At 31.8% G+C, this 12,798-nt stretch overlaps 1 protein-coding gene across 1 annotated transcript in view; it reads left to right on the top strand.

Moving 5' to 3' along the window:
* Window positions 1–12,798, top strand: part of LOC111696851 (actin-binding protein IPP) — a 23,241-nt gene extending 10,443 nt beyond the window's left edge. The window contains exons 13-21 of the mRNA XM_023466599.1: window positions 551–644; window positions 1,985–2,093; window positions 2,820–2,925; window positions 4,853–4,935; window positions 6,160–6,246; window positions 8,198–8,341; window positions 8,594–8,658; window positions 9,296–9,382; window positions 12,101–12,798. Coding sequence (XP_023322367.1) covers window positions 551–644; window positions 1,985–2,093; window positions 2,820–2,925; window positions 4,853–4,935; window positions 6,160–6,246; window positions 8,198–8,341; window positions 8,594–8,658; window positions 9,296–9,382; window positions 12,101–12,206 — 881 coding nt within the window. The 3' untranslated portion in view covers window positions 12,207–12,798. The remainder of the gene's footprint in view (window positions 1–550; window positions 645–1,984; window positions 2,094–2,819; window positions 2,926–4,852; window positions 4,936–6,159; window positions 6,247–8,197; window positions 8,342–8,593; window positions 8,659–9,295; window positions 9,383–12,100) is intronic.

Here is a 12,798-nt window from a genome sequence, read left to right as displayed (position 1 = left end):
GCAGTTACAACAATTTTTGAAGAACTATCTATTTTTTTAATGCTCTAATTTCCTATTTCTATCTGTCTATCTAATCGTTATAACATATCACGGGGGGGGGGGCTATGGATTCTGAGCCCTCCACCCACCCCATGAAAAAGTGGTGGTTAACGTACTCAAGGGGGATTTCATTTCCTGAACGAGGGCTTAGCCCTCCCTCTGCCACATTAAAAATTCGGGATTGAACGTTTGGACTAAATTTTCTCCATATAGGATCTAGACGGGAGCTAGGTAGTGCTTGGGACTATATTTTCTCTATCTAGGATCTAGACGGGAGCTAGGTAGTGCTTGGGACTATATTTTCTCTATCTAGGATCTAGGAGGGAGCTAGTAGTGCTTGGAACTATATTTTCTCTATCTAGGATCTAGGAGGGAGCTAGTAGTCCTTGGAACTATATTTTCTCCATCTAGGATCAAGGCGGGAGCTAGGTAGTGCTTGGGACTATATTTTCTCCATCTAGGATCTAGACGGGAGCTAGGTAGTGCTTGGGACTATATTTTCTCCATCTAGGATCTAGACGGGAGCTAGGAAGTGCTTGGACTAGAAGTGAGTGCACTTATCAAACTGTAGAGTGCTTTGATACATTTAATCAGGAGTGGAGAAGGTTAGTCTCATTTAATCGTTTATTATCCTTTCGGACATATATTCGTTTAATTTAATTTAATTTGCAATTTATTCATTTTTCTCCAATTTTTTTTTAAACCTTTAAATATAAATAATCTATTGATTCTTTTATTCAGAAACTTTTTTACTTTTTTTTCAACTTTTTATATTTATTATTGATACAAGTAATTTTCTTATCATTACATTCATCTTGTAATCGGGCATTTATTGAACCGTCTTACCAGCGCAGTCTGTTATTCATCTTCTATTAAATTATTTATTGTTTGTAATCGCACATTGACCAATTAATCAATTTAGTTAGTTATTTAATTGACCCGTTTCTACTTCGATAGTTCATTTATCGGCCAATATACGTTAGAATAAAAGATTCTTTTAACCTTTGCGTTTTTAATTAATCGTTCATTTTCCCCCATTTTCCAAAATTTCTTAAATCCAGCTTCCTAATCTGAGGAAGAGATGATAATTTAAACAAACATTGAATTGTTGTACATTTTACTTTCAGAGAACTCAGTAAACCTTATTTGAATTTTTTCTTTTTTTATTGTTTTTTATAAGAATTGTAAAAAAAAAGTTTCTTCTGCTGACTGAAACAACAGGTGAAATATTACAATTGACATTCTTATTTAAAAATTTTACACCGTAAATATGTCTCATTGGTATCAAATGAATTCTAAATTTTTCTCTACAATACTGCACTTTCAGCTCAACTACCATGCATATCTGGTCTCTCCCCTTTAAGGATCGTCTTTGATCTTTGCTAGCTATCAAATTTCATGTTCAGTGGGACACTCTTTATTTAATCAGAGCTGAAAACTTTTGAATGGTGGATATCGAGATTAATGCTTGATCCACTCTTTTACTTAATCTCCAGATTAAATAATGCTTGTTCTCCTCTCGTTATTAATCTCCTTATTAATTAATCAATCGAGATTAAGGATATCCCATTCTAAAGTTTTTAGCTCAGTTTTTCTGAATTTCATAAATCTTTTTTTTCGTTGAATTTGAGGCCCATATACTGTGTACTAGAAAGACGTACTCAAGTGCCCTCCATGCAAAGATGACAATGTCCGATTTACAACGGTACCCTTTAAAAGCTTCAACTGATCAAATATGAATTCGAAGTCAATGTTTTGTTTCTTCAAGGGTATTGATACAAATCAGGCATTCCCTCTTTGCATGAAGGCACACTGGAAATTAAGCTCACAGTGAAAATGCAAAATGGTCTGTGTTTACTGCACAGTTGTTATGTTTTCTGTTCATTAGACTTTTTTACGTTTTTCCTATTTCATAGTTGTATGTGTGTGACTGTATAATATACAGGGTTGCATCGATGAATATTGGGAGAATTCTGCCTGGGATTGCAATCATATCTGGACGAATATTTGTTTGTGGTGGTGAGGTGGACAGTCAGATATTAGCAAACGGCGAGGTGAGTTTAAATTCCTAGACTTGGCGAGATGAATTTTTATTCATGGGTTCTGGGCTATCTCATCTACCCCCCCCCCCATGTTTTTTCGCTTTTGATTTTCTTTCCAATTTTTTTTGTATGTTTGTAGATTTTTTATTGTTTAAGGTTTAGCAGATGAACTTCATACAATAAAATGTTAAAACTTAAATATGAAGCAAAATTAGTATTGAACACTTTCATACTTTGCATTTAAATATGTGGTGTAAAAAAATGTTGAGGGAAATTATAACTTTTTAGGAAAAATTAATTGATTTATGTTTAAAGATTCCCCGACCTGTAGGAAAGTTATATAAACATTTCTGTTTTTAATTTTGCTGTCTTTTAAATCATTTAACTTAATGTTAATTAAAAAACTTCTTTGAATAATTAAACCTAATTAATAACGATAACTCAACACTCTGATGCTGCGACTAACACTAGCAACTAATGATGAATAAACCTTAAACTTAAAGGTTTATGAGCCTGCAACTAAACCTAGTAACTAATAATAAATAAACCTTGAACTTGAAGGTTTATGAGCCTGCAGACTAAACCTAGTAACTAATATTAAATAAACCTTGAACTGGAAGGTTTATGAGCCTGCAGACTAAACCTAGTAACTAATAATAAATAAACCTTGAACTTGAAGGTTTATGAGCCTGCAGACTGAACCTAGTAACTAATAATAAATAAACCTTGAACTTGAAGGTTTATGAGCCTGCAGATGACTCCTGGTCTCCTATTGCCTCAATGATGGTTCCAAGATGTGAGTTTGGTCTTTGTGCTGTGGACGGATTCCTTTACGCTTTCGGAGGTAATCCCAACCATATTCAACTCCATCCAACTCTAGTCATCTCCATCCAACTCTATTCCACTCCATCCAACTCTATTCAACTCCATCCAACTCTATTCCACTCAATCCAACTCTATTCATCTCCATCCAACTCTTTCCCACTCATCTAAACTCTATTCATCTCCATCCAACTCTATTCAACTCAATCCAATTCTATTCATCTCCATCCAACTCTATTCCACTCCATCCAACTCTAGTCATCTCCATCCAACTTCTATTCATCTCCATCCAACTCTATTCCACTCCATCCAACTCTAGTCATCTCCATCCAACTCTATTCAACTCAATCCAATTCTATTAATCTCCATCCAACTCTATTCAACTCAATCCAACTCTATTCATCTCCATCCAACTCTATTCCACTCCATCCAACTCTATTCATCTCCATCCAACTCTATTCCACTCAATCCAACTCTATTCCACTCCATCAAAACTCTATTCCCCTTCATCCAACTCAATCCAACTCTTATTAACTGCATCCAAATCTATCCAACTTAATTCAGCCTCATTATTATAATTATATTATACCCAACTCCATCCAACTTCATCCAACTTCATCCAGCTTAATCCAACTTCATCCAACTTCATCCAGCTTCATCCAGCTTCATCAAGCTTCATCCAGATTCATCCCATTTTTCCAACACCAACTTCATCCAACTTCATTCAATATTTAAACAGATTTTAAAATCTTGATTTGTTTTTGCTCAGAACAAAAACTATTTTCGTTTTTTTTTATAAAAAAAAAACAATAACAATGTCCGAATTTTACTGTGTTCATTCATTAGTCCTCAATCTTCTAAACTAAACTTCTTTACTATTATATGAAAGGATTAAACCGTTAAAAAGAGTCGAAACGCAATAGACCGTATGTTTACCTAAGGGTTGACTGATACCAACCAACCAATGGAGTTCATTGATGAGCCAACTGGCTGGAATGTATCTCCTTTTTATCCTATGACAATGGAGTAATTGTTGGGGGTATAAAGGTCCAGTTAGAGCAGGGGGGGGACGGGGCCTCTTTTTCAGATTTCATTTCAAATTAGTTCATTAACTTTATAACATTTAGATTTTCTACTCGCCAATTAATATATTTAATAGATATAAAACCTTGAATATAGGATGATAAAAGATCAGAATTTAGGCAAATTTATTTCTTCTAGTAAACAAACGTTATCATTTTCACGCAAGAAAGGAAACCATCTTTATAAATGACTTAATTTAGTTTCAATGTTAGATTAATAAAAAAGCGATACATTTTAGCCTCAAAAACTTGTTAATTTAAATTTCATTCAAGAAAATTTAAAGCTAAACTTTTTTCATCATCTAATTATTTAATTTCTAAGTAAAGATTATATTATCATAGTGTTTTCGGATTCTTCATGTTCATCTTAAAGTTATGATTGGTTAAAGTATACTTTAGGAATTACCTTCAAAACTCAAATCTTGACAATGAATTATAATCTGTATTTAAGTTTTGGAATAAATAGAATGAAAAACAGTTTACAAAAATGTAATTTTGTAGTTTCTGTTTTAATTGAATAGACCATTAAATTTATATATGGTTTCCAAATATTTGATATAAACTAAAACTAATCAAGTTTATCCAAGAAATTTGAAGATTTAATTTCAGTTCAACCCCTGGCTCTTCAAGATTTGAAAATTAATTAAAAATATTAATTATGAGTTTGAGTACACGGCTAAATACACTATTTCAGGGTTATATTTTACGTAATTAACCGGGGGGGGGGGGGGGGGGGGAACTGTAATGTTTTTACTAATAGCGAAACAAACACCCTTGCAAGTGCACAAAACGACTTTTTTTTGTAATTTATGATATTTAGGCTTGAAACTTTTTTTTATTGCCAAGTAAAGATCATAATTTATGTAGGTTGGGTCGGAGAAGATATTGGTGGCAGTATAGAGATGTATGATCCTGGTCTAAATGAGTGGAGGATGCAGGGGAAAATGCAGGGATCAGTCCCTTACTTTTTAATTTAAAAATTTCTGAAATCGTCCATCTGCTCTAATTATCTTATTCATTAAACTAGCTTGACAACCAAGTTTTCTTAATAAAATTCAACCTACTGTCAACTAAGAACATTTACGTGGTTCTTCCGATCAAAACTTGAGGCAAATCGGCAATTTAAATATATACTAGCTTGAAAACCCAGCTTTAGCTGGTCACTGTACTTTCCCTAAAAAGCGACCCCACTGAACTTAAAATCTATAAACCCAGCTAAGAACATTCCTATGGTTCTTTAAAGTTCTCCTATAAAAATTTGAGGCAAATCGGTCAAGGGGTTCTTGAGTTATGATCGGAATGTTCACAAACAAATAGAGATTACTAATTTATATATATACTACGTTGGGCCAATTATCTGATTCTCCTGGTTTGTTCAAGTATTGCTAGATTTCTACACAATAATTTTGTTAATTTTTTTAGTAAGAAAATGCAAGAATTTCTACCAATAATACAACAAAATTTTTAGTCAGCAATTGACGTTGAGGAAGGGGGTTTAACAGATGCTCTTAAAAACTTACATTTTACGGAATGTAGAGCATAAAGAAAAACTTCATCCCTGTTTAAACTCCTGGGATATGCTTTAGTTCAATTTGTAATAAACAAGTCTAATCTAATTCAGTAAAAAAGGAAAATGTTGGTATATAATGGTCGTAAATTTAATTCCCGTAGTAAAGGTTAAATGTAAGCTAATTAAGCCTTGTAAATATACATTTATATTTGATATAATTTGTAAATAAACAGAACTCAAACCTTTCCAGTTTTCAAATTTTAAAAATATGAAACTTTTTTTAGAAATATATTTTTATTGAACGCTCCGTTTAAGGAGAGCCATGTCTAATTGACAACGATGCCCTTTAAATGTTAATCTCATATATTATATGGGAGATATTGTCGTTTATCTAAATTAAAAGGTATTTAGATATATATCAATCTTCTATTGTTTTGTAGTATTAATTGGCAAGTCACTTATTATAGAAGCCACAGTTGAACAAAAACTATTCCTCCATTCTTGATCTGATTAAGCTTTTAGGGGTCCCTACTATTGTGAATCAGATATGCCATCGAAAAAATGGAGGATTACCTAAAATTAATTCTTAAGCCCCTGAAATGAAATGAATTTAAGAAGAAACAATAATGTTGATGTTAAATACAAAGTCTGGGATTGTAAACAGGATGAAAGATTCAGTATGGGTATTGTTACATACCAGGGTCTTATCTATATTGTTGGTGGGTGTACACATAGCAGAAGACACATGCAGGTACTTAGAAATAAAAATGGATAATTTATACTGGCTGTACAATCTACAATGTACATTCAACATAAAAGTGTTTATTAATCTAAATCGTATTTAAATAGGACTGATGCATGTACATTGTACATTGTACATGTTCGATATTATTATTATCATGTTAGATATCTGAATCAATTTAAATTTTTTTAAATCTAGATATTTATTTAAAATCCGATAGTTTACATAATTTTATGTGCAATTACATATGAAAAAAATATTACAAGTTTTACATATGTTACCACGTAACATGTTTGCGTAATGGTTTTTAGATCTATTTAAATCTGATTGGAAAACTTTTAAGCAGAGATGGAGTTATGAACATTATTACATGATTCTATTTTCTATGAACACGTAGTATTCAACAAACCCCGACCCGAGCTAGTTGTGTCATCCTTTCTTAACCTGCCCGAGTTCAGTTGTTTTTTTTCGAATGATTTAGGCCTTAGGTGTCAAGGATGTTTCCATGGTCAAAATAGTCTTAAGAAATTAACTATATGCTTGTATGCGCCAAATAAGAATAGCAATCCACAATAATGTATGATCTCATTTTTAATTGTTTACATTTATGCATGACCTCAAAAGGAAGTACAATATATATACATACACTGAACGAATATTGTTCAAGACTTCGTTATTTTTTTTTCTTATTATTTTAACTATCTTTCTCGGTTCTCCCCTATCCAATCAAACATATTTTAATCTATTTTATTTTCGTCTATTTATATACATACTAGAAATTCAAGGCGATTCGCGCCCTTCTTTCTAGCCTTAGAGGGCGCTTCGCGCCCATCTTCTAAATTAATTGTAAACATGTTCTCTTTGTGTACATCGTAAAACAAAACAAAAATAATTCGCGGATTTTTACAAAAAATTTCGCGGATTTTCAAAATTTTAAAAAATTTAATGACGATCGAATTTTGATAGAGACAAATATTTGAAATTTTGATTTTTCATAAACCTTCCCTGGGGTCCCTAGATGTCCCACAAAAAATTTGGGCCCGATCGGTTCAGCCGTTTTGACGTTTATTGGATACAAACAAACAAACAAACAGACAAACAGACAAGCCAAATTTATATATAGATATGCGCTGATTTTAACATTTCATGAATGAATAGTTATATTTTGAATAGAGTAAAGAGTATTAGAGTAAAGAGATAATTATCACAATATTCTGTAAATTCTATTTTTGTCCCACGTCAAATTGTTTTTATTCTATTGTGTACTAAGTCTATTGACTACTTCTTTAGTACCTTAGAATAACCTCAATTGTTTGATATTTCTGATAACTGTTAAAAAGGGAGAAGACTATTTTCAACATTTTAAAGATTTTCAGTAAGGAAAAAAAGGTTTATCAAAACTTGCTTACTTTTTTCCTGACATTTTTGCCACCCAACCTACCAAATAGATAAATCCATTGTAATCAGACAAAAATAACAGTGTGTGGAACTTTGTTTTTTTTATTTTGAACCCCCCCCCCCCTCCCAGGCCGTATGATAAATTTAATGCAGGGTTTACAAATTGCAAACACCTTGACAAAGTATGAAAAGAAGAGTGTGTTTTACAAACTTCATGCACTCGTAAAGAATTATGAAGATCTTTGATGTTTACTTCCTCCATGTTTTTGGTATAAAATACTTGAAAAAATGTTAAGTGAATCTCTTGCGAAGGTTACTTTAGAAGCAAATTATAATCAGAAGAATCATCACTTTCGTGATATAAAAGTAGATAAATGTTAAACTTTGTAAAAAAATCAGATGCTCAAAAATTAATTAACTCTTGGATTGCATAAAAAAGAGATAGAATTAATCATCTTTTCTTTCGATTTCTCTGTTTATTTTGCGAAATCAAAACATCATAGTCGGCAAAATAAACATGAGGGAAGATTAGTTTTTAAGTTGAGGTCACTTGATTATTTAGGAGCTGGTTTCCTATAACCCAGTAACAGGAGAGTGGACGACCCTATGCTCTATGCTCGTCCCTCGCTCCCAAATGGGATGTGTCGTCCTGGACGATCATTTATACGTCCTGGGAGGGACCAACAGGCACAATGAAGTACTTCAGGTATAAAAAGAAAGTAAATTGTTAATTTACTATTTTTTAATATTGCAATTTAATGTTTACGTATTAAAGGATGTCATTAATGTTAATTTCCAGTTTACTAGCACATGGTTTTGAAATGAAGTAAACATTTTTTCACGGATTAGAAATATTCTTAACCCATTTTTTTCAAAATTATCATTTGAATTTCATAAATGTCAATGAATGTTATAAAAAATTATTCCGATTTAAAATATTTTTGATATTTTTGTTTAGTCCGGAGAGCGGTATAGTTTTGTCGAGGATAAATGGGAGGATATCCCACCAATGCATCATGCAAGGTAAATACAGCGGACAGGTCGTCATTTATAATAATTGAAGAATTAATTCTGTTCATTTTCCTATTCATCTCCCTGACAATCGGCATCATTAAATTCTAGAAAAAAAATATTGAATTTTTAAATTTTTTAGCGCGTTTTTTATATTTTTACCTTACAACCCCCAAAAAGTTGGTTGCTTGTGCCCTTTATTATTGGCTAGCAGCAGAAAACTTTTTTGACAGGAGAGTCTCCCTTGGGTAAAAAGATATAATGACAAAGTCAAAATATTCTTGATAATACGACAGGTTCTGAAAACTGATACTTCTTTAAATTTAAAATATCTTGATGAACTTTAAACACAAAATCCTAGACATATAAAACCGAGAATTTTACTAATTTTGTTGGTTAGAAATTTAAATGGACTGAACCCTAGTTTGCTTCAATTGCAAAATCTCTCACAGTCATCACAGTTTTTTTTTTGAGAAAAGTTGGATTGAAAAATTTAAAAAATAGAAATTGTAAAACATAAAGCAACGCAAGAAATTCGAAAAAAAGCTAAAAATTAATTGGTTGATATTAACGGCTATAAACAATTTCTGAATGGTTAGTTGTTAGTTAATACTAAATAAAATGAATGATAAGTTGTATCTCTTTTTAGGGCTTCTCCTGCTGTAGCGGCCAGTAATGGAAAGATCTATGCCATTGGAGGAGATCAAATAAGTGAAGTCAATTTCTACAGAGCTAGGTAAGTTCATGATCGATTTCTACAGAGCTAGGTAAGTTCATGGTTGATTTCTACAGAGATATACAGAGATATTTTTGTTCATGGTTAATTTCTTCCGAGCTAGGTAGGCTCATGGTTGATTTCTTCAGAGCTACGTAGGCTCGTGGTTGATTTCTTCAGAGCTAGGTAGGCTCATGGTTGATTTCTTAAGAACTATGTAGGTTGGCGTTCAATATCTGAAGAGCTAGGTAGGTTCATGGTAATTGGTAAATTTCCACTTAAAGGGACTGTAAAGGAAAAATGAAAGGGGGTAAAGGCTGAAAGCTAATCACTTTAGCTCTTGATCGCGACCCATGCAAGTTTTATCTGATGTTCCTGTCTCGAGAAATTGATATAAAACTGTGTTAAAATTATACGAAAGTTTAAAGTTTCAGCCTATACCCCCTTTCATTTTTCCTTTACAGTCCCTTTAACAGAAGCAGAAAACTGTATTTTGTTCTAGTATTAGTTAGAATATATATTCACTATGCAATATGCAATGTGCATGCTAGGTAGGTTGGGAAATTTGAAATGGCAAGATGACATTTTTTTTAGAGTAACATTGCTTGATTAAAACCTTAAATTTGTTGTTGGGAACAAAAGAAAATAGTAATATTATTGTATATACTTAAGGGTAGTTCAATAGTTTAAGAGATAGTATGGGAAGAACCACAACTAGAATTACTCCGATACTATTGCTCCGATACTTTGCCCTGATTTTAACGGAATCATGGTTCATTTTATTTATTTGTAAAATTCAACAAAAATGGATTTTTTAAAGATAATTTTCAAGACAGACTAGCCTGGCACTCTCATAACGATTACGCCCCGTGTGCAATTTATTTGTGAGATCCATTACTCAATAGTTTTCTAACATACTTCCTTTACTGTTAAGTTTTGTTCTCTTAGTTTTATCTTATTGGAAGTAATTTTAAGTGATAATTACAAAGGAAAGGGGTTACAAAGAAGGAAAAGAACTAGGGATAAAAGTTAGGAAAGTAAGTAGAGCGAAGTGAGGAGGAGGTACTAGGATGATGAGAGAAGGAGGAAGGAGAGGAAGAAGGATAAAGAGAGAAGGAGAATGAAGTGAGAAGGGGGTACAAGGAAGGAAAGGAAGTAGGATGTAGAGAGAATGAAGCACAAGGAAGGAAAGGAAGTAGGGAGAAGAGAAGAAAATACAAGTAAATATAGTATGGCAAAGGGAGGAGTGGGTACAAGGAAGGAAAGGAAGTAGGGAGTAGAGAGAAGAAAATACAAGGAAATATAGTATGGTAAAGGGAGGAGTGGGCACAAGGAAGGAAAGGAAGTAGGGAGTAGAGATAAGAAAATACAAGGAAATATAGTATGGCAAAGGGAGGAGTGGGTACAAGGAAGGAAAGGAAGTAGGGAGTAGAGAGAAGAAAATACAAGGAAATATAGTATGGTAAAGGGAGGAGTGGGCACAAGGAAGGAAAGAACAAACTGTGTAGGATGAAGGAAGGAGAGGTACAGGTATGAGGAAGAGAAGGAAATAGAGAGGAAGAGAAGGCAGATAGTAAGGAGAAGGGAGTGAATTGCGTAGGTGTATTTGACAGTAGTGTGTTAATGTTAGGTTATTGACATAATATCTAATTTGAGATCTTCTTTTATTCATGTAGTTCAATTCATGGCTCCATATTCTAACCATGATATCATGAAATTATAAATAATAACTGGATTAAAATTAATTAAGTCAATGTTTTTGGAATTAGGTGAATAAGCTGTTCTCTATGATTCTGAAAATCTAATAACGTAAATTTATTATACATTAATTAATAATAATTGGAGTAAAATATTTAATTAAGAACACTGCTCTTCAAGCAACTTTAACGTTGATTTATCATAGGATTCAAAATTAATATTAGGTACTTAAGTGAAAAACAAAAATAACTATCACAGATATCGAAATATTGTTAATTGTAGGTTTAGCATTAAAGAAATATAAAAACATAAAATAGTGTTTATGTAATAATTTAGTGGCAATTATCTACCAAAACATGGAGAAAAAATCATTGAATGAACAAGTTTCTAATAAATAATTAGAGAGGAACATTTTTGAAATTTGTTTTTGGTAAAAGGAATTTGTAGAACTGAAAGAAATATTCATGAGCTAAATTCGGATCCATTTTTTGCAGGACAGAACTTGACTTTGATTTGATTTGATTTAATCTGATTTGATCTGATTTGATTTGATTTGATCTGATTTGATCTGATTTGATTTGATTTGATTTGATTTGATCTGATTTGATTTGATTTGATTTGATTTGATTTGATCTGATTTGATCTGATTTGATTTGATTTGAGTTGATTTGATTTGATCTGATTTGATTTGATTTGATTTGATTTGATTTGATTTGATCTGATTTGATTTGATTTGATTTGATTTGATTTGATTTGATATGATTTGATTTGATTTGATTTGATTTGATTTGATTTGATTTGATTTGATTTGATTTGATCTGATTTGATTTGATTTGATTTGATTTGATTTGATCTGATCTGATCTGATCTGATCTGATCTGATCTGATCTGATCTGATCTGATCTGATCTGATCTGATCTGATCTGATCTGATCTGATTTGATTTGATTTGATTTGATTTGATTTGATTTGATTTGATTTGATTTGATTTGATTTGATTTAATTTGTTCATAAAACTCATTTTAATGTTTTCACTTTTAAGGATTACGATCTCAGCTGTGGAGTGCTTTGATCCTTTGACAAATGAATGGAGATTGAGTTCTTCTCTTCCCCAGAGCAGATCAGAGTCAGGGGCAGTAGTCATCTGATATAATTAGTCATCTGATAGAATTAGTCATCTGATATAATTAGTCATCTGATATTATAAGTCATCTGATTTAATTAGTCATCTGATATAATTATTCATCTGATATAAATAGTCATCTGATAAAATTAGTCATATGATAAAATTAGTCATATGATAAAATTAATCATATGATTAGACAAATGATATAATAATTAACTGACGTGATAGAACTAGTCATAAATATCATCATCCATTGCGATATTAACCAAAAACATGATCATTTAGTGATATACCTTCAAATAATGTATTTTTTAAGTAGATCATCATTATTATGATAATTAATTAACAAAATTACTCATTTTCATAGCGCCATTTAATTAATAAGAAGCCTGCGAATATGTTATTGCTTCCATATGTTGACAAAATTACAGTGATAAAAGAAAGAACCATTTATTAACATAATTAGTCATAAACCATGTAACTACATTAACTTGGTTATCGCTTAACAATCCATTGAATCTTAATTTATTTCAAATTTTCAGAATTGAAAATTTAAATTAAAAACGTTCTTCACGCCATAACAATTTAAACTACACAGTTCATGATCTTCTAAG

This window comes from Eurytemora carolleeae, unplaced genomic scaffold (assembly GCF_000591075.1).
Source record: "Eurytemora carolleeae unplaced genomic scaffold, Eaff_2.0 scaffold263, whole genome shotgun sequence".
In the NCBI taxonomy this organism is placed as follows: Eukaryota; Metazoa; Arthropoda; class Copepoda; order Calanoida; family Temoridae; genus Eurytemora; species Eurytemora carolleeae.
The sequence above is the reverse complement of the archived record's forward strand: the minus strand, read 5'-3'. Positions and strand labels throughout refer to the sequence as shown.